This window comes from Oncorhynchus kisutch, linkage group LG6 (genome assembly GCF_002021735.2).
Source record: "Oncorhynchus kisutch isolate 150728-3 linkage group LG6, Okis_V2, whole genome shotgun sequence".
Classification (NCBI taxonomy): Eukaryota; Metazoa; Chordata; class Actinopteri; order Salmoniformes; family Salmonidae; genus Oncorhynchus; species Oncorhynchus kisutch.
In genome coordinates this window covers 80765360-80785581 of record NC_034179.2, presented here as the reverse complement: position 1 = coordinate 80785581, position 20222 = coordinate 80765360, and the positions used below count along the sequence as shown (strand labels likewise).

The 20222-nt window shown below is 43.8% G+C and overlaps 1 protein-coding gene across 5 annotated transcripts; it reads right to left on the bottom strand.

Annotated features, from left to right (window-relative positions):
• Nucleotides 1-85: 85 nt before the first annotated feature.
• On the bottom strand, nt 86-18897 carry LOC109884101 (uncharacterized). Of its 5 annotated transcripts, XM_031827840.1 has the most exons (23): nt 18654-18897; nt 17582-17659; nt 17362-17427; nt 16637-16788; nt 16071-16155; nt 15734-15905; nt 14710-14899; nt 13574-13679; nt 8650-8754; nt 8359-8415; nt 8101-8169; nt 7874-7963; nt 7646-7755; nt 6949-7483; nt 6723-6827; nt 3866-6595; nt 3546-3693; nt 3253-3370; nt 2769-2928; nt 2412-2513; nt 2027-2113; nt 1671-1830; nt 86-663 (listed from the first exon to the last, which is right to left on the bottom strand). In XM_031827840.1, the coding sequence occupies exons 1-23, from the start codon at nt 18777-18779 to the stop codon at nt 647-649; spliced, it is 5568 nt and encodes a 1855-aa protein (XP_031683700.1). In that variant the 5' UTR covers nt 18780-18897; the 3' UTR covers nt 86-646. The 5 variants fall into 5 exon arrangements, with proteins under 5 accessions (XP_031683700.1, XP_031683697.1, XP_031683698.1 ...); XM_031827837.1 differs by having other exon boundaries at nt 86-1830; XM_031827838.1 differs by having other exon boundaries at nt 86-1830; nt 6949-7480.
• Nucleotides 18898-20222: the final 1325 nt, after the last annotated feature.

The window sequence follows — 20222 nt, the reverse complement described above, 5'->3', positions numbered from 1 at the left end:
AATATGTTGTATATTTCCCTGTCCTCTGATGATTTGATTATGTGATGATTATTCAGTAGCAGACTGATAAAAGGTCATACAATTGTTTAAAATAAATCCATTTAATTTATCATTAGATTACTTGACATGAATAAAGAACATCAAAATGTGTACTAGCAGGACCAAGATAAACGCCTCCAAATAAAACCATCCACTCACAAACAAATAATACTTTTACATTATAGACTCAGACGGTACATACATACTTGTTCATATATTTCACAGGTAAGAAAAGCAAACTTAATCTGAGTTGTCTTTAGAAATATCCCCGTTCAATAACTGGATTGGACATAGCAGGGTAATAATTCTACACATTTTACAAACGCCTTGACATAAATGTTAGTCATCAGGAAAACGTCTACAAAATGTCTAACCTATCTACAAACGTAGACAGGCTAAATAGTAGTGTGCGTTTAGATACAATGATGTAAAAAAAATACAGAATCCTCAAATAATGCGCTTTTAAAATTCTGTAGTACAGTAACATTAGATAGGACATAAAATGTTTGACAATATAACTTTGGATCTCTAAGTGCTAAATGGTGTAAACATGGATAGACCGATGAACAATCCACGTTGTGCGTTGTGTCTCTTTGTTCAGCTGCAGTTATCTTCCTTGACACTCTACGGAGAAAGAAACAAATATCAGAAATCAGATCCAGCATCATGACTATTAAGTCATAATGGTAAAGCTTGTATTTCAAAAGTGATTACTGTCAGGCCACATAAAGAATCACCAACAGCTTTTCTAATACTGGCATGGCATACTATTTTTTTCCGTTGACATTCCTACATTTCGCAGACATGCAGAAAATACAAGAATATTACACCATCCACTGAATTTGTAGAAGATTATTCACAAGGTGCAGCCATGCCCAAAATGTTGGCTACATTACCAGGACAGTCTGTTCTATTATTCAGCCTAACAGAACTAGGGAGTATATGATGGATGAAAGAAGGATGAAAACCAATAGTTGCCTTCAGTATAAGGATTAAAACCATTAGTTTCCTCCAGTATAAGGATTAAAAACATTAGTTGCCTCCAGTATAAAGATTAAAACCAACTAGTTGGCTCCAGTATTGAGAGGTCAAAGTGCATGTATGAGGAAGAATAACGGACAACCACACCCCTAAGAGACACTGTAAAGGCCCATGAAAGGGCAAAACAGATGTTTCAGATATTTATTATACATGTGTACCCAAAGGAGATCTCTATAGGGTTATGCTGCACCACTGTACAAGATGACTTCTAATTAGAGTCCCTTTCTTTCATTTGTGTAAGAAATGGACAGAACGTCAAGGGTTATTCAAAATCTAAAGGACTAACTGACATGCTACAGCAAACTGCACAGATAACAGTCAGAGGATTCAGATACATCCAATATTATTAAGACACATAACAGAATGAGGTTATTCACAAATTGTCTGTATTACGCAATGAATGACATCTGTACGATACAGACTAGTGATGCTGCCAAAACCAGAGGTGGTTGGGGAAACATCCAGCGAGACTTGGCTGTCATGCAGGTTTTGACCTCAGAGTGGCAGCACTCAACACCTTGTCGTTTTCACATCAGTGGTTCATCTCTGAATCCCTGAAGGCAGGACCACCATCTTAATGTCATGTATACCATTATTATCTGTGTCCACTGCAGGTGAGAGCTCTCCTAGTGCTTTGTGGGCCAACCTCAGGTTCTCCCTGAGATGTCCCAGGTCTCTCTCTGCCTTGGCCCTCATGATGCTTAGCTCTGTGTAGATGTCCTTGTACGTCTCTGTTGCATACCTCTTATCCTGGGGGGAACAGGGATTAGGCTATAAACAGGCACTATTACCAGGTTAAATAGAGTATGACCCATGCTAATATTTGTACAGTAATACATGGTAATAGCAGGACAATAGTGTTGTCCATCTTATGTCTACTCTTCATACATTTATACAGACAAAGGCTATTGTTATTCTGCCAGTGTGTGCTGTGCTGTGATCTCACCCTGTGGGCTGTCTGGAGTTCATCCTTGAGCGAGGTGATCTTCTGCTTGAGGCACTGCACCTCTGACTCCTTCACACGCAGGGAGATCTAACAGTCAGACAGAATCACAGTTGATGCCTCAGATACAGGTACAACACCAGAGGACCAAGGTGCCATAGATCAGCACAGAATGTACAGCACATGAGTATGTCATATGTTTTAGAGGCTGTAAGTTGGTCATGTTGCTAAGGGTGACATCTAGTGGTGTTACCAGTCAAAGGCAGATACAGTTTACCTTTACATCAAACTTTACTTGACTGGACTAGATAAAGATTTTATACAACAATTTTTTTGTTATACTTAAGCAACATAGCTATTGTGCAGTGAAGTACTACTGAAGACTTACCTCCAGCTCATACACATCTCTCTCCTGACTAAGAGGGAAGGCGTCCTGCTTGGCCAGAGAGCAAAGTCTGGTGATCTCTGCAGCAAGATGGCCACTCAGCTCCTGGAAAGACAACCACAGTCATCATTACTAACACTGCTACTTTGTATTTGACAAAGACATCATTGGGAAATACTAAGGGAAATGTAAGGGACCCTCAAGGTTTTGTTGCAGAGTGTTGTAACAGTCTGATATGACGTTTATAAAAGTATACGTTATGCATTCTACTATGTGTGTTAAGACAGAGGACCCGGCAGCAGATTTAGTTGGCTTGGAGCAGAAACACTTGTGATGATACATGGTCATAATGTGACTGACCTGGTTGCGAGTTCTGAGGTCCTGGTTCTCCTGCTGACACTGACACAGAGCCTGTCTCTCTGCCTCCAGGGCCTGGCCCAGGTGGGAGCTCTCCAGACACTTCAGAGAGTACTGCTGGGACAACACCTCCAGCTCCCTGTGACAGGAGACCAGCTCCTCACTACACACACACACACACACACACACACACACACACACACACACACACACACACACACACACACACACACACACACACACACACACACACACACACACACACACACACACACAAAACATGATCTTGAGAGCTGAAAACCACGGCCAAGACTAGACACAAGGTGCACTGTGTGTTATACAGACAGACATATACAGAGCCAAGGACAGGGAGTATGCAGATTATCAGTCCAAAACTCAGTGTTTGGTAGCCAATCCAGTGTACTATCTGGCCATGTGCTTTCCTTGACGATTTACAACCACATAGATCAACAGGTAGTACATTTACCTGTGTTGCCTGCATATTTCTCCAAGATTCACATGTCCTGCATTGTTGTTTTCATGGCATGCCCTCTGTATCTCTCTCTTGACTTCGGCACGGTGAGCGTTCTTCATTGCTTCAATTGCTAATTCCACAATAAAAGGGGATATGTTCACTCCATTAGAGTGGCATGGGAATGTGAGCTTATCAATATTCTGAGAAACTCTGCCTTCACACATACTGTAAATATCCTAAAAACATTTAACCTTTAAACATACACACACAGCACACACACACACACACACACTGTCCCCCCTCACCTGTGATAGTAGCAGCCGTCTCCTCCTCCAGCAGTCTGTCTGTGTCTAACTGCAGGCGCTGCAGGTCCTGCTGGTGTCTGTGCTGCAGTTCCCCCACGATCCTCTGCTGGGACTCCTCCATGGTGACAAAGCCATGCTCATATGTGGCCTGCAGGGGCAAACACAGACGCAGTGGACTGTTAGGTGATCCACAGATTCATTGTTATAATGGTCACTACTCCCTGGGGTTGGTTCATTACATCTTAATTCTAGTGAATTCAGGAACAACCAAAAATATAATTGATGATCATCGACAATTGTTATTATGGGAGTTGTCCTACCTTTAGCTTTTCTATGTCCTCCTTATGTTTCAGCTGGAGAGATGCCATTCTCCCATCATGCTCTGCTTTCATGTTGGCCATGACAGACAGCTGCTCCTCCAGATCCTTCACATGACCTCTCAGTGATGATAACACAATCTCCAGCTCCTCCTCCCCCACAGTGTTTGCTTCTTCATGGGGTTCAGTAGTGCTCCTCTCCTCTACATCCTTATCAGTATCAACTTCCTGGATTCCTTTCTCTACCTCATCTACCCTACTCTCTACCTCATCTACCCTACTCTCTACCTCATCTACCCTACTCTCTACCTCATCTACCCTACTCTCTACCTCATCTACACTACTCTCTACCTTTATCTTTGAACTCTCAATGCTGTTGGTCAGGAAGTCACCATCCACCACCTCTGCACACCTTCTAACCCAGCACACTTCCTCTACTGCAGTCACTCCCTGGTTTGGGCTTTCCACCTCCATTTTACCTGCAGCATTCATTGCAGGCGTCTCTGTCTTCTGCTCACTTGCAGTGTCTAGTAGCTGTGTGGCTGTTTGCTGTGAGTCTATGTGTTCACCCTGCCTCGGGGGGGTCAACCCTAATCCCACTGAGGAACTCCCCTGTCTCTCCAGGTCTGACTGTCTGGCCCCAAGCTGCTGGTTTTCACTCAGCAGCCCAGCACATCTGCTGCACATCAAAGGAGAAGAAGCAATGAGCAGTCCCTGTTGAGTCTCTTGAAATTGGCTCTTGTGTAGAGTGTTAAGCCTACTGAGACGATAGGATGAGAAGGCTTCCATGGCGGTGCAGTGTATGGAAGCTAACCGGGGCTCATTTACATTGTGGAAATGACAAAGTCTTTGTGCCAGGGACTGGAGCTCGTCATTGGCCGAGGCTATGCCTGAGGAGGCGATTTGGTTGAGCAGGAAAATTCTCTCCTGTGTGATCTCTGTGAAATGTCGGCTTATGAAGTCATCGGTGTCATTATGCTGGTTGTACACATTCCATATCCTCTCATCATCATCTTCCTCTTTCATTTCTGAACCTGTTTCATCTGCTATGTTTCCAATGATGTCCAGGTCTCTCAAAGACCTGCATCCATTCATCCTGTCCAGGCCTCCAGTGTTTATGTTTAAATCTGTCTTATTATGAGAAAAAAGAGTATGAGCTAGGAGGAGCGTTTGCTTTTCCACTACCATGTGTTCTAAAATCTGACTTAGAATCACATCTGTGAGTTTATCCTCATTGGACTGGGATGGGTTGACCTTCAAACTGTTCAACAGCCTTCCCCAAAACTCCTCCTCTAACTGAAGCTGCCTGACCACTGTCTTGTTCACCTCCACACACTTTCTATCTAATGGCATCTTTACCACATCCATATCTGATCTGTCAATCACCTGCACTACTCTCCCTAAGGTTCTGGCCATCAACCTTATCCCTTCCATCACTTGCTGAACCCTTTCTTCACCTGAATCCAATATTACCTCCTCCTGCCATTTGCCTTCACTGCTACACCTTAATCCACTTTCTTTCTCCACTGTCCTTTCCTTCTCTACTTCCTCATTAAACCTTACGATGTCAGCCTCTGCCTCCATGGCTCTCTGGCTGTACAACCGCTCAGCCTCTCTGAGTTGTGTGTTGTGGGCCTGCAGCTCCCTGCAGGTCTGTTCTGTGTGCTGGAGCTGTCTCTCTAGTTCTAATTGCTTGGCCTCCATGGCCTGCAGACACTGTTGAAGGTGTTCCCGCTCCTTCTCTCCAAGGTGGTGTGTGTTGATATTCTCTTCCCCAGCTTCCTCCTCTTCATCATCATCATCATCATCATCATCCTCTTCTGCTGGGAAGCCCAGGTCTTTGAAAGTGTCCTCCCTGAGCTGCAGCTGTACATCTGTCTCCTTCAGACGCTGGTCCATTGAGGCTAGTAGGGACGGGGCCTCCTGGAGCTGCTCATCTCTCCTGCGCAGCTCCTTCTCCAGGCCTTCCACTTTGGTCTGGCTGTGCTGCTCTGCCTCAGGGAGGAACTGAGGCCCACTGTACTGAGTGATAAGCTCTGCTTTCAGTCTCTCTATCTCTCTGTCTGCCTCTGTCAGCTGGTTGAGCATCTCCTGGTTGCGCTGGTTGAGGGCCTCGTTCTGGCTGCTGAGCAGCTCTACCTCCTGGGATAGTCTCCTCATCACGATGGCCTGGTCTGGGTCTACGTACTCCTCCGTGGGTCTGGGTGTCTCACAGCATAGTAGGTTGTCTATTCTCACGCTGTTGGCTCTTTCCTGAGTTTCCCCCAGGCTCCATGCACAACTTTTTGTGTGCGATTCTGGAATCGATGTCTGTTGATGGCTTCCATTTTCAAACTGTGTCTGAGAGCTAGTTTCACTGCCCAAGTTAGGCCCTCTGTTCTCACTTCCATTCTGAGGCACAGAGTAGGATGAGAGTTCTGTGTCTGAGGTTGGTGACATGACAGGTGTGTTTACTGATATAGGGCAGTCAGGGAACAGATCCTCCAGCCACTGGAGGTTTCCCTCGGTGTCATGTAGCCAGATGCTGGGTGGTGGTGATGGGTGAGTTCCAGGGGAGCTGTGTTTCTCCAGAGGGGCTGATGACAGGGCCAGGCCAAGCTGCTCCTGGAGCTGCTCCTGTATGTCCTGCTTCTTCAGCTCCTGTTGCTGGAGGAGCTCTCTGGTCTCCCTGTACATGTCCGTCAGGCTTTTCAAAGAGGGAAGATCAGCTTCTGGGCACATTGGGGCCTCAAGCTTACAGGAGGAGGCAAGACAATTGTTTATAATTAGGTAGTTATCATTGTTGCAAAGTGGAAGTATTATAGATGGAAATACAGAGCATATCCATACTATGTATAGGCCAATATATACTTTGCCTTACCGGCAGGGAGGCATGATGCTGGCGTCCTAATACAGTGCTCAAATGAGCCTCCAGCTCAAGCCTGCGATGGTCTGACTCTGCCAACTGGCCCTTCAACTCCTCTACCTTTAATCACAAGACACAGAGATAAAGTAAGTCCACCGTTAAGCCAACCAGCAGCAGAGAAAGCACCTCATAATGTTAACATTGTTCCTGTTAGGAATCATTTTGAGATACACAGACTCACCCTCCTGTGGTAGGTCTCCAGTAGAATCCCCATATCCTCTTTATCCTTGCCCTGGGACTCCGTGTACAATGGAACAGTCTTCTCCTGTCTAAAGGCAGTCCTTTCCACCTGCTGCCAGCACTGTTCAATCTCCCTCTGCACCCTCTGGTGAGTCCTGGGTGACCTGGGACTGATACCTCCTCTGTCACAGTCCATCTCCCAGCCCACAAGGAAGCCTAGCATGCTGTCATACCTCCTCCTCCTCTCCTCTCGCCTCCTCTTCCTCTCCAGGTCCCCTACCTCCATCCGAAGAGGCTCCTTTGTCTCCTGCTGCACCTCCTGCTCAGAGGCTAGCAGGGCCATAGGGCTGAACTCAGCCCAGTCAAAGGTCTTGGAGCGCCCTTCGCGTCTCCTCTCATGGATGCGGCTCTGTTTGGGCCCCTGGACTCTCTCTGTAGGGACCTGAGAGGAGGGGGAGGAGTCCTGGGTCACGTCTGGCTTAGGGAGGGGCAGTGACTCTGATGGGCTGCAAGGGACGTGATGGACTGTCAAGCTGCTTTACAATCACAACAGAATAACACAAATACTTACTGACGGAGGAAATTAGGCATTCTGCCGAAACAAAGGCAGAGACCTTCCCATCACTACTATAGAATGGTGGTAGTCTACTAATGTATTACTATGTAGTAGTGAGGCTGGTATTACAGACGCCATTTACCTGGCTACATCAGGAGCGTTAGATGGATGGACATTCTTCATGAGGGCCTGGATCCAGTTTCTCCGTATCCCTGCAGTCATGGCTGACAGAGTAAAGACACACTTCTGGGTCTGAGGGAAGACATTTGGAATATTACTTTGATTGAGTATAGGACACTTACTGTATGTATAGAATGGATCAACATTCATCTGTTGATTTCAATTTTTGTAGGTATAGATTTAGTCTTACATGGATCTGAAAGCCATAGTTCCTCTGGACCTGGTGCTCTGAGACATTATGACACTTGGTCAAATCAATCTCCCCCTCCAGATCTGAGTTCTAACAAGAGAAGATGACAAACATCAATTCAAGACTTGGGATGAAAAACAAAAACAAAACCATGTTTCCCTGTCCTCACAAAATCACATATCTGTGTGTACTTCATTCAGTAAAAATGAAAATGCACATGAACTTGCCTCCTCTGCGAAGGAATCCTTGTAGTACCTCAGACTGTCAGCTGATAGCACAAACCAGTATTTTCTCCACTAGAGGGGAGCAGACAGACATTATAAGGGATATTAGACGCAGAAACCTACATAATACATTTGAACTGTCAGGCTTCACCTTCATAGCAAGGATCCACATCACTAAATGTACACGCACACATTCAGGATCCGTGGGAAGGTGTTCAGTGACGAAAGTAAAAGACATTCTGTATCTGTCCATTCCTATACCTGATCCTCCTTATCCAGGTTCATCATCCACCCTTTCTTGAAGTTCAGCAAATCAGGCTATAAGGAAGATAAGACAGTAAGTTAGTCAGGAGTTCAAAGAGGCACGGTCATACAGTTGTTTTCAGACACTTCAACATAAAAGTAAACTGCCGTCAATCCACTTGGGGCTTTCATTTTTGTATAAATTATGAGAGCGTCCTTGTTTGAACTGTGACAGTTTTCTGACATGTTTTACAACTTGGCCCCATGTGCTTTCAGTGCACAGAAATTCCAGAAGTATTAAGCACTCACAGTCATGACAGACTCCGAGGTCCTGCGGTCCAGTGACTTAGCTCTTCTCTGAGGAGGAGGGACGGTGAGTTGACCTGGGCGTAGATCTCCACACGACTGCAGTTTCTGGGTGTAACAACAGGACACTATCAATTACTGAAGTAACAATGTAGAAGGTGTCAGATGGATTAGCAAATGTGATCATGTCCTGTATTACTGTAAGCTTGTTGCAAATAAAAAACAAGATCTCATTTTCCTTTACTCTATCATGACTGAGACAGCTTGGACGTCTGCATTGTATCAAGCAGAGAACCCACAAGTCATGGCAGGTCTCTGGCAGGCAGTGTTGTGAGATGTAAGGCTTGTTGTTGGACACAGCAGGAGAGAGGAAGTGCTCTCTATACAGGGGCTATTAAACCGTACTCACATTAAGAATGAGTTCCACTCTGGTGACTGGGCTTGGCTGGGGAGTGTATGAAAAGACGTTGGAGGCTGTATTATCCCTGATGGCCCCTGGCATCCAGTCTCACAAGCCCAGGGATGTTACAAGTCCCAAATCTCTGTCTTGACAAGATTCCCACATCCCTGACTGTTACCTACCAAAGCTACCTCATATTGGGTTTCATCCTGGCTAACCAAATAGCTCTAAAAAACACATCAGAGAGTCCCTTTAAATCTAGATTAGCCAGCGCTAAATGAAACTAGAGACAGCGGCACCATATGAAACAAGATTATTTTCTAATTTACTTGAGCCTTCAACAGCCTCATTCTTTTTACTCTTATGTAATAAAAAAAAGGAAAAAGGACCACTTCAGTAAATCCAGAACATTCTTCGTCTTGTGCCCAGCTATTTGCATAGAAAACTATCCAAGGACACATAACAGTAACATGAGGGAGAGAACACTCTGCTCCAGCCAGCAGTGTGAACTAGCCTCCTGTCTTCTCCAACAACACTGACAATTCTGGACAGTTGCTGTCTTCCAATGAAGTCTCTTTTCCCTAGGATAGGATGAGAAAGGGGAAGTGAGGGGGATTCTGGGGAATCTGAGCCTGGGGGACAGAGTGAACTGTGAACAGGCATTTGACCTCTCACTCCATTACCCCCCCCCCCCCCCCTGCAAAAAAATAACTACTGGAACTGGAGGAACATAAATGATCACATGGGATAATATGTTCTGTTGGGCAGGAACTTAAGAGAAAAATCCTACAGAGGGATTTAATCAGAGATTAACGTTTAACCTTTGACCCCATGGGGTGGCCATACTGTGTATGATGTGTCTAACTAAATCATATTACTGGGTTCAACAGTTCATATAGTATCTCATATTATAAACAGAAATATATACAGTACACTAGCCATAGTCTGTGGAAAATCAACTACAAGCGGCCGGTTGCACCTTAATTGAGGAGGACGGGCTCATAGTAATGCCTGGAAGGGAAGGAGTGGAATGGTATCGAACATATCAAACACATGTTTCCAGGTGTATGATGCCATTCCATTTACTCTGTTCCAGACATTATTATGAGACGTCCTCCCCTCAGCAGCCTTCTGTGACATCAACAGTATGTTTTCTACATCTAGTACAATGTGCATACTGTGTACCAGTATGGACTGACCCCTCCTGTCTCAGCCTCCAGTATTTATGCTGCAGTAGTTTATGTGTCGGGGGGCTGGGGTCAGTTTGTTATATCTGGAGTACTTCTCCTGTCCTATTCGGTGTCCTGTGTGAATCTAAGTGTGCGTTCTCTAATTCTCTCCTTCTCTCTTTCTTTCTCTCTCTCGGAGGACCTGAGCCCTAGGACCATGCCCCAGGACTACCTGACATGATGACTCCTTGCTGTCCCCAGTCCACCTGGCCATGCTGCTGTTCCAGTTTCAACTGACCTGAGCCCTAGGACCATGCCCCAGGACTACCTGACATGATGACTCCTTGCTGTCCCCAGTCCACCTGGCCATGCTGCTGCTCCAGTTTCAACTTCCACCTGACTGTGCTGCTGCTCCAGTTTCAACTGTTCTGCCTTATTATTATTCGACCATGCTGGTCATTTATGAACATTTGAACATCTTGGCCATGTTCTGTTATAATCTCCACCCGGCACAGCCAGAAGAGGACTGGCCACCCCACATAGCCTGGTTCCTCTCTAGGTTTCTTCCTAGGTTTTGGCCTTTCTAGGGAGTTTTTCCTAGCCACCGTGCTTCTACACCTGCATTGCTTGCTGTTTGGGGTTTTAGGCTGGGTTTCTGTACAGCACTTTGAGATATCAGCTGATGTACGAAGGGCTATATAAATAAATTTGATTTGATTTGAGTTGATTTGATGGTACATGTGTTCTATACTGTAGTGTTAATCCTAAATGCTGGTCATGTGTTTGTTGTTGTCGGAAGTAGACAGACTGATACTTATGCTTTAGTCACTACCTTAATCACCGGAGCCAGTCTGAGAACATGGTGACTGTCATTTCACAAACAGATGTGCACTTGACTCAAGAGATACTGTTCAGTGATAGTCCCTCCCAACCTCAAACACATGACCAACAGCAGCTCCCTACAGACACAACAGCTCCCTACAGACACAACAGGTCCCTACAGATACAACAGCTCCCTACAGATACAACAGCTCCCTACAGATACAACAGCTCCCTACAGATACAACAGCTCCCTACAGATGCAACAGGTCCCTACAGATGCAACAGGTCCCTACAGATACAACAGTTCCCTACAGATACAACAGGTCCCTACAGATACAACAGGTCCCTACAGATACAACAGCATCCTACAGATACAACAGGTCCCTACAGATACAACAGCATCCTACAGATACAACAGGTCCCTACAGATACAACAGGTTCCTACAGATACAACAGCACCCTACAGATACAACAGGTCCCTACAGATACAACAGCACCCTACAGATACAACAGCACCCTACAGATACAACAGCTCCCTACAGATACAACAGGTCCCTACAGATACAACAGCTCCCTACAGATGCAACAGGTCCCTACAGATGCAACAGGTCCCTACAGATACAACAGCTCCCTACAGATACAACAGGTCCCTACAGATACAACAGGTCCCTACAGATACAACAGGTCCCTACAGATACAACAGCACCCTACAGATACAACAGGTCCCTACAGATACAACAGCACCCTACAGATACAACAGGTCCCTACAGATACAACAGGTCCCTACAGATACAACAGCATCCTACAGATACAACAGGTCCCTACAGATACAACAGCATCCTACAGATACAACAGGTCCCTACAGATACAACAGGTCCCTACAGATACAACAGCATCCTACAGATACAACAGGTCCCTACAGATACAACAGGTTCCTACAGATACAACAGCACCCTACAGATACAACAGGTCCCTACAGATACAACAGCACCCTACAGATACAACAGCACCCTACAGATACAACAGGTCCCTACAGATACAACAGCACCCTACAGATACAACAGCTCCCTACAGATACAACAGCTCCCTACAGATACAACAACTACTTACAGATACAACAGGTCCCTACAGATACAACAGCACCCTACAGATACAACAGGTCCCTACAGATACAACAGCACCCTACAGATACAACAGGTCCCTACAGATACAACAGGTCCCTACAGATACAACAGCTCCCTACAGATACAACAGGTCCCTACAGATACAACAGCTCCCTACAGATACAACAGCACCCTACAGATACAACAGGTCTCTACATATACAACAGCTCCCTACAGATACAACAGCTCCCTACAGATACAACAGGTCCCTACAGATACAACAGCACCCTACAGATACAACAGCTCCCTACAGATACAACAGCACCCTACAGATACAACAGCTCCGTACAGATACAACAGCTACCTACAGATACAACAGCTCCCTACAGATACAACAGCTGGGTCATTGTACTGTAAGATACCATCACCGTTATGAGTTAGCAGAGGTTTGTCTGGGACTTACAGGCAGATCCCTAATTACATAGTATCCATGTTTAGGTAAATGGAAAATGTGTCTAAGAGGAATGCCATTCTGAGATTACAACACACAACATGAAGTGCAGACGGAGCCCCGTCAGAGCATTATATAACCAGTTTAGTTAGAGAACACAGCACAGTCCTGAATTATTCACCTTCTCCCTGTCTTACTCACACACACTAACACATGCCTCAACACGGCTGATGGGAGGATTGACTTAGCCATGCCAAACTCCTGCCTTTCGGCATGGAACTAAACACACATATATTGGCACACGTGGCACACACACACACCTGACAGTGTGGACACATTTGGTACACACACACACCTGACAGTGTGGACACACATGGCACACACACACACCTGACAGTGTGGACACATGTGGCACACACACACACCTGACAGTGTGGACACATGTGGTACACACACACACCTGACAGTGTGGACACACGTGGCACACACACACACCTGACAGTGTGGAATGTACATGTAAGAGCAGCGCTTCATCCCTGTCCATGAGCCTTACACACCATGCATTCAGGCCAGAGCCGAAACATTTGAGGTGACATCTTTGCCTCTCCAACACCTGGTCTTATGAGTCATGTACAAACAAGTCCAATGGAGAACTAGTGGGAACAGCTGTGTGGTGTACACGTGTACGTTACCTTAACAATGACAGACTCCATCAACGGTGTGTAAAATACCGATCTATATGTGTAGATGTGGAAACACTATTCACTGGACACTGTCCTAAAGGGGTCTGCCGAAAGGGCCATGCTTGTCTTGGGCCCTCCTGGTGGGTAACAAGTGTTGCTATTCTTAAAAGCTGTGGTTACTCTTTGGATTATGAGGTGTGGTTCAAGTGATGGTGTTATAGTGGAGGAATGTGACAAGCCTTACCGGGAGTGGGAGGACTGACTGCAATGTAAAAACACTGTGACGGTGTGACGGATACCTCTCTCTGGTTGCTGCGAGCTTCACTCCTCCCCTTCCTGGATCCAGCCTGACCCAGGTCCTCTCCCACAGCACTCCTCCCAGCCTTCCCTGGCTCATTGTAACAGCTGAAAAGCAGGAAAATCAAGCCTGTCATTCAACAAACAGCCATGGTGTCCTCCATGGCCCCTCACAGGTGGGCTGTGACATCACTTCCTGCAGGAAGAACTTCAGGATGACAGCTGAATAATGTCACCGCCACTTATTCTGTACCCCCAAGCTGGGCCTAGACTGAGGACATCCATGTCACCTACATCCATCTAGTGCTACTGTTAAATTGGACTTTCAAGTGACATCCTCACCTCCAGTGTCATGTTTTGTTTAGAAAGATAGCAGATATTACATAGATGGAATTCCCTAGAAGAATCCGATAGAGAGTTTGTATATACAGTATAACCACAAAAGCGAATACTATCTTTAACTGTGGGTGTAGCATCTGTCCTGTTATAACAGGGATGGTACATTCTTGTTGAGGCATGTATGTATCTGTATGAGTTGGCACAAACATAATACTGTGCCCTCAGTCAGTGTAATGTCTTGCCTTGACATTTCTCCTACTTTCTGATGACTGGCAGTTTGTGAGGAACTCAGAAATAGAATTCCTTCAAAATATCTAATTACACAATACTTTAGGAATTTCGAGGCCTTATTCAGGGCAAGGATTCTGTCTGTCCTTAGAAGGCAATGAATGAAACACACAGACCAAGGAGGTATTCCCATCACGTAGCCCAAATACTGTATATGCTGTTAGTTAGGGAACAAACTGGGAGTGCTTCTATAAGCTACATTTAAAAACCATTACCTCCGTAATGGAAGAATATGGATCTTTGATGTGCTGTTGGGCTGTGTGTAATGTGTGTACAATTTTATACAGAGAGAAACAGGGAGGCATCTGCTGTCCTTTAGTGCTAATTGCTAGCACATTTGGTCCTAGCCCATGCCAAACCCGTTTTATGCCTGTTAGCATTTTCATGACAACACACAACAAATACAAAACCAAATAAATCAAATTGTAACTAATGTCCAAGAACATTGCTTTCATTATAGATCTCCCAATATCAGACACAACTGATAACATGTCTTCTCCATGATTCTCACCTTCTCTCTGCCCTGATGTTCTTGTTGGCCGGTGGGTGGTCTCTGTATGGCGTAGGCTCTGTGGGCTGGCTGTCGCTGCTGGTGTCAGTCCCCTTGCTGGCCACAGAGTCCAGGGAACTCACAGAGCTACTGATACAGGAGCCGTTGGAGAGCCGCAGACTATCGTCAAAGGTCAGGGAGTCACTGGAGGCTGAAGGGAGGTAGTGGGGATCATGACTTGAGGAGAGTTATTAAATAAAGAGGGTTGTTTTCCGACTGTGACTGCACAGGTTAGGTCTATGTTTTGCATGATACTTTAGGTCATTGCTTTTGGACCGAAACACAAATAGCAAGATTTTTATGAGAATCCTGTTCTGAAAAATCGAACTTCTAAGACTTGTTATATGAGGAATCTGGTCAGAAATGTCTCCCATCTAAGGAAGTGTCACGCTTGACCATAGTAGACATTTGAGGGACACCCCTACATAGTGCCACTATAAAGTTGCACCTAACAGACCACAGCTCATTAAAGAGATGCCTCCAGTTTGTTTTCCTTTTCATCTGCTCCCAGGCCATGGAAAAGCATCTGTAAAACCTGTCATCTTCATCAGCCTAATGAAGTCCCCTACAGGCACAGTCTGCACTACAGGAGTTGATCCTGCTCTCCATTATAACCTAGGCCCAGACACACCAATAAGTCTGCCTCCACATACTTAGGGTGTACTTACCGTTCATCACATGACCGCTATTAAGAGAAATGTCTGCTCTGCTCGCATAATTAATCTTAGTTGTGTCTGTGAAATATATTAGAGATGATTGTTTACCATGAGCCCTGCATCCTTTTCTACAGTCTTTCAATAACACTACTACACTGGTAATGAATCTGTCCACTAATAAAGGCCAACTTTCTCATCCTGTATGCATGACCACCTGCAGGAAGTTAGGACAGTGTTAGAGGGCAGGAAATGGCTTTGAATGTCTGACAGACTTGAAAGCCTGTCTGAGTGTGTGTGTATATGTGTTGGCTGGTTTCCTTCTTCCACACCTGCATGGGTCTCGTCCAGGCCCAGGGGATCAGTATCTGTCACAGTCCAGACAGGGGCCACATCCGGACCCCCACTGGGCCGCTCTCCCTGCCACAGACTGGAGCGAGGGTCACCACTTTTCATGACTGAGAAACTGGGCTCAGTGGCAGCCATCTTTGCTGGGCTGGGTTCCTGATGAACACAATATGTTTCCATTACCATAATGTGTAAAGGCATAACACATCATTGACATATACAGTAGTTGACATATTTTTCTGCAATATTTTCAAACATGTATTTAGGCCATCGGTGACCAGGCATCTTGGTTACAATTTTATGAAAAGAAGAAGTTATCACCTGGGAAGTAGTGGGTTCTACTTTACGTTTCTTCTTCTGATTCTGCTTATAGGTCCGTGGGTAAACGACTAGTTGTTCACTCCAGCTGGTAAAAAGAAAACGACACGGACAAGACGGATTCAAGATATTGTCCATCAAAGACAAGAATTTACAGAAAAGATAAATCAGGAGTGACATCATATCATACTGTAATATCAGAGAAGTTAAGTCAGGAGTGATATCATATCATACTGTAATATCAGAGAAGTTAAGTCAGGAGTGATATCATATCATACTGTAATATCAGAGAAGTTAAGTCAGGAGTGATATCATATCATACTGATATATCAGAGAAGTTAAATCAGGAGTGATATCATATCATACTGTACTATCAGAGAAGTTAAGACAGGAGTGATATCATATCATACTGTAATATCAGAGAAGTTAAGTCAGGAGTGATATCATATCATACTGTAATATCAGAGAAGTTAAGTCAGGAGTGATATCATATCATACTGTAATATCAGAGAAGTTAAATCAGGAGTGATGTCATATCATACTGTAATATCAAATAAGCATTTACTGACCCATTGATGATCTCCTTGTTCTCCCCCCGGATAAAGAACTCCTGTTCAGGTGTGATGATGCACAAAGCGTTCCTCTGGCCTGTCTTAGGCTCTGCGTCAATCACCGCTGTACACAGATTCATGTTCACTGTTCCTTGTGGCAGAGTGCTTGTCTAAAGGAATGATACACAATGTAAATAGTTTTGTCTGACTGGACATTCTGGAAGAGATTATGATGCTAATCATGGTATCTTTTGTACACTATCTAGAAATATAAAAAAATAGAAATAGAAAGATATTTTGGAGGGTTAAAGGACATCACGAACAAGACATTACCCGTTGCAACTGAGTTTTAATACAGGCTATATAGAGTGACATGAAAGAGGGCAGAGGAGGAGATTTCAGAAGATCAGATCAGTGGGAGAGGGGGATGTGGAATTAGAGGACAGATTAATCCCAAATCATCTGCTCTGGTACTACACACAACATCTGGCTAAAAGATGCATAGTGAATCCTCTTATAAAACATTAAAGGACAATATACATCAGGACAATATACTGTAGTTAACCTCTATTCATGTTGGATGATCTGGTTTGCTTAGCTTTTTGGTGTATGTATGTGTGTGTGTGTGTGTGTGTGTGTGTGTGTGTGTGTGTGTGTGTGTGTGTGTGTGTGTGTGTGTGTGTGTGTGTGTGTGTGTGTGTGTGTGTGTGTGTGTGTGTGTGTTCAAATACAGAATCTCTTACCAACTCGTCCAGTGCAAAGCTCATGCTGCCATGTTCATACAGGATGAAGAATCGTCGCTGCCATTTCTGCCATTAAGAGATAGAGTTGTTATGGATAATGTTGCAATAATGCCTCAAATATTGAATAACTTGCAGGTCTATCAGAATATAAAATAGTACTACTGATACATTTCTGTACAACCACAGTCCAAGACTAGATAGTTATTTGTCATTCTCTTACCCTTGACCTCTGAATTGGATTGTCAAAGTCTGTCCCCTCAGCAGCCAAGCAGAGCCAGCCTCCATAGATGGGTTTGGCCTGTCAAGCATGGGAAAACAAGGAGAAATGAGTTGGGTCTTGACCTGTGAAGGTTCTATCAAATGAAATCGTTTTTCTATGCCATCCAATGGGTCTTGGATTTTTCTGGCAGGGAGCATCAATACTCATTGATTCATGTTTTGAATGTCAAAGGAATAACAATCGTATCTTTTTAGGGAATGTCCTTTGTAGGATTAGCCAGTGACCGTTCGTGATTCAGTGTTCTTATAGTGATATGCTGCATTTACAAAACGTGTGAACAGATTAAGTATGTCCATGCAATAGGCCGTAAACAAGAGGCAGGGTAATATTGTTGACATGGAAAAGAGAAGATAAACTGCTCTTTGTGCTCTTTTTTAGATGTCCTCAAAGACTGGAATGTTCTGACTCTCTGCCAGTTACTCAACTTGCTCAACTCTTTGTCAGAGAGTTTTGTTTCTTGTGTTATGAGTGCTTCTCAACATGAGATAATTCTTTCCTCAAAAGTTCCAACAGACTTGGATATTTATACGTAACCTTCACACCTGAGTCAGATGCTTTAAAACAGGAGCTTACTTAGCTGACGTTCAATGACCAATGGCTCTAAATTTACAAGGCACACAGAGATGAGCACAAAATAATCAGATAGCAATGGTGTATATGTTTTCTAAAATAATAATAACCTGTTGTGGCCTATGGCATGCTGAGTGCTGACAGTAGGGTTGTCAACGGTCTCTTTATAACAGTGTGGGAGGTGTGTGGTGACAAATATTTGACTCATGCATTGGGGCCATTCAGTCAAATTGCTTCATTTTCTACAACAGATAAGTTTGGCTATTACGTTATGTTCATTACATTTCACAAATGAACGTGATACCTGACACAATATGAAGGAATGTCACTGTCTGATATAACATTGAGTGCATGCCCATCTGTCATCCCTGTCATCAACATTCAGAAGAGTAATAGCCAAAGTATTAAAACTAATAAAACATAAATATGTTTGTTCACTTACCTGGTCCTTACCATGATCAGTTGGAAGATGCAGCTCCCGAGACTTGAAGCAGTTCTGACATTTACTTTTATAAAAAATGTTCGCTTGGAATTTATTACACGGATTCGCACTCTTTTGTCCTGACATTTTGTCGTATATGGGCTACCACTATGTAAATCTGAAATGCTCCCCAATTCTCTCGTTGCGGTGCAGTTTATCCGATTCGAACATCTGTCAAATCCTGTGCGCTTTGAGCTCTCCCCGACCGGTCGAAATCTGGGATGTCCTAGGCAGCTGAGGAGTTGGCTATATAAATCCAACCTAGACTCATGGGTTTACGTAATATACCAAACGGAAATCCGTGAGGCTAAAATCAGTATGATACGTTACATTTGGTATGTATTCATTTGTGGATGTCCATCATCCATTTCGTATTATATGTTATAAATTACAATTCGTATGATCTGTTACAATTCGTATGTTATCTTACAAATTCTAATCCGTACTATATGTTACAAATTGTTGTGGATAACGTTAGCTAGGTGGCCAATGTTAGCTAGGCTAGGGGTGGGGTTAGAGGTTACAGATGGGCAGTAGCTCTGTTACAAGTATTTGAAATATGTATTTTGTCATTTGTATTACACTGGGTTGAACTACACTCCAATGTATTTTGTAATAAGATACTTTCGAGAGCTGTAAATTGTATTTTCAAAATACAAAATACCATTCTATATATATTGTTTTATAGTGGTTTACAGTTTTGTTGCCCCCTTTCACCCTGCATTGGTATCACAAGTCTCATGGCACTATGGTGTGATAAGAGCGTCTGCTAAATGAACTAAATATAAATGTATATGTAAAAATGGACAATTGCAAAGCATGCTAAGTATTATTCCAATGAGCTCCACCCCAAAACAAGGTACCTTATTATTACAAGGTAATAATACCCAGTGTGCTTTGCAGTTAATTTTGGTATGTTCATTTTCACATATACATTTTGGTCATTTAGCAGACACTCTTACCCAGAGTGACTTACAGTCATGGCATTCAACTAAGGAAGATAAACAACAACATTTCACAGTTATAGCATGTAAGAAGCTTCTTTAATGTTATTGCTATTATGGGCCGGCTAATTGCAAATATATTTCTGTATTTTAAAATACAAAATACATGTATTTTAATTAAATACATTTCAAAATAGAAGTATTGTGTGGTTTAATTTGATATGATATTTATGGTATTTTGTGTATTATATTTTGTAATTGTATTCTGTACATTTTACCCATCCCTGGTTAAGATTAGGGTTAAGAGTTAGGTTAGGGTTAAGGTCAGGGTTAGGGAAAGGGTTTGTTAACATGCTAAGCAGTTGCAAAGTAGCTCAAAAGAAGAAAGTGCTTGCAAAGTTACAAAATAGCGTGATGAGATTCAAACATGCAACCTTTGGGTTGATACAGATGTGTTATATATACCGTGATGAGATTCAAACATGCAACCTTTGGGTTGATACAGATGTGTTATATATACTGTGATGAGATTCAAACATGCAACCTTTGGGTTGATACAGATGTGTTATATATACCGTGATGAGAT

Coding starts and splice junctions, on each gene's coding strand:
- LOC109884101 (XM_031827837.1), bottom strand. CDS start 18,779: ATGTCAGGACAAAAGAGTGCGAATCCGTGTAATAAATTCCAAGCGAAC. Junction 16,156..16,636: donor AACAAGGAGATCATCAATGG/GTCAGTAAATGC, acceptor TCTTTTTACCAG/CTGGAGTGAACAACTAGTCG. Junction 8,416..8,649: donor CCTCGGAGTCTGTCATGACT/GTGAGTGCTTAA, acceptor TCTTCCTTATAG/CCTGATTTGCTGAACTTCAA.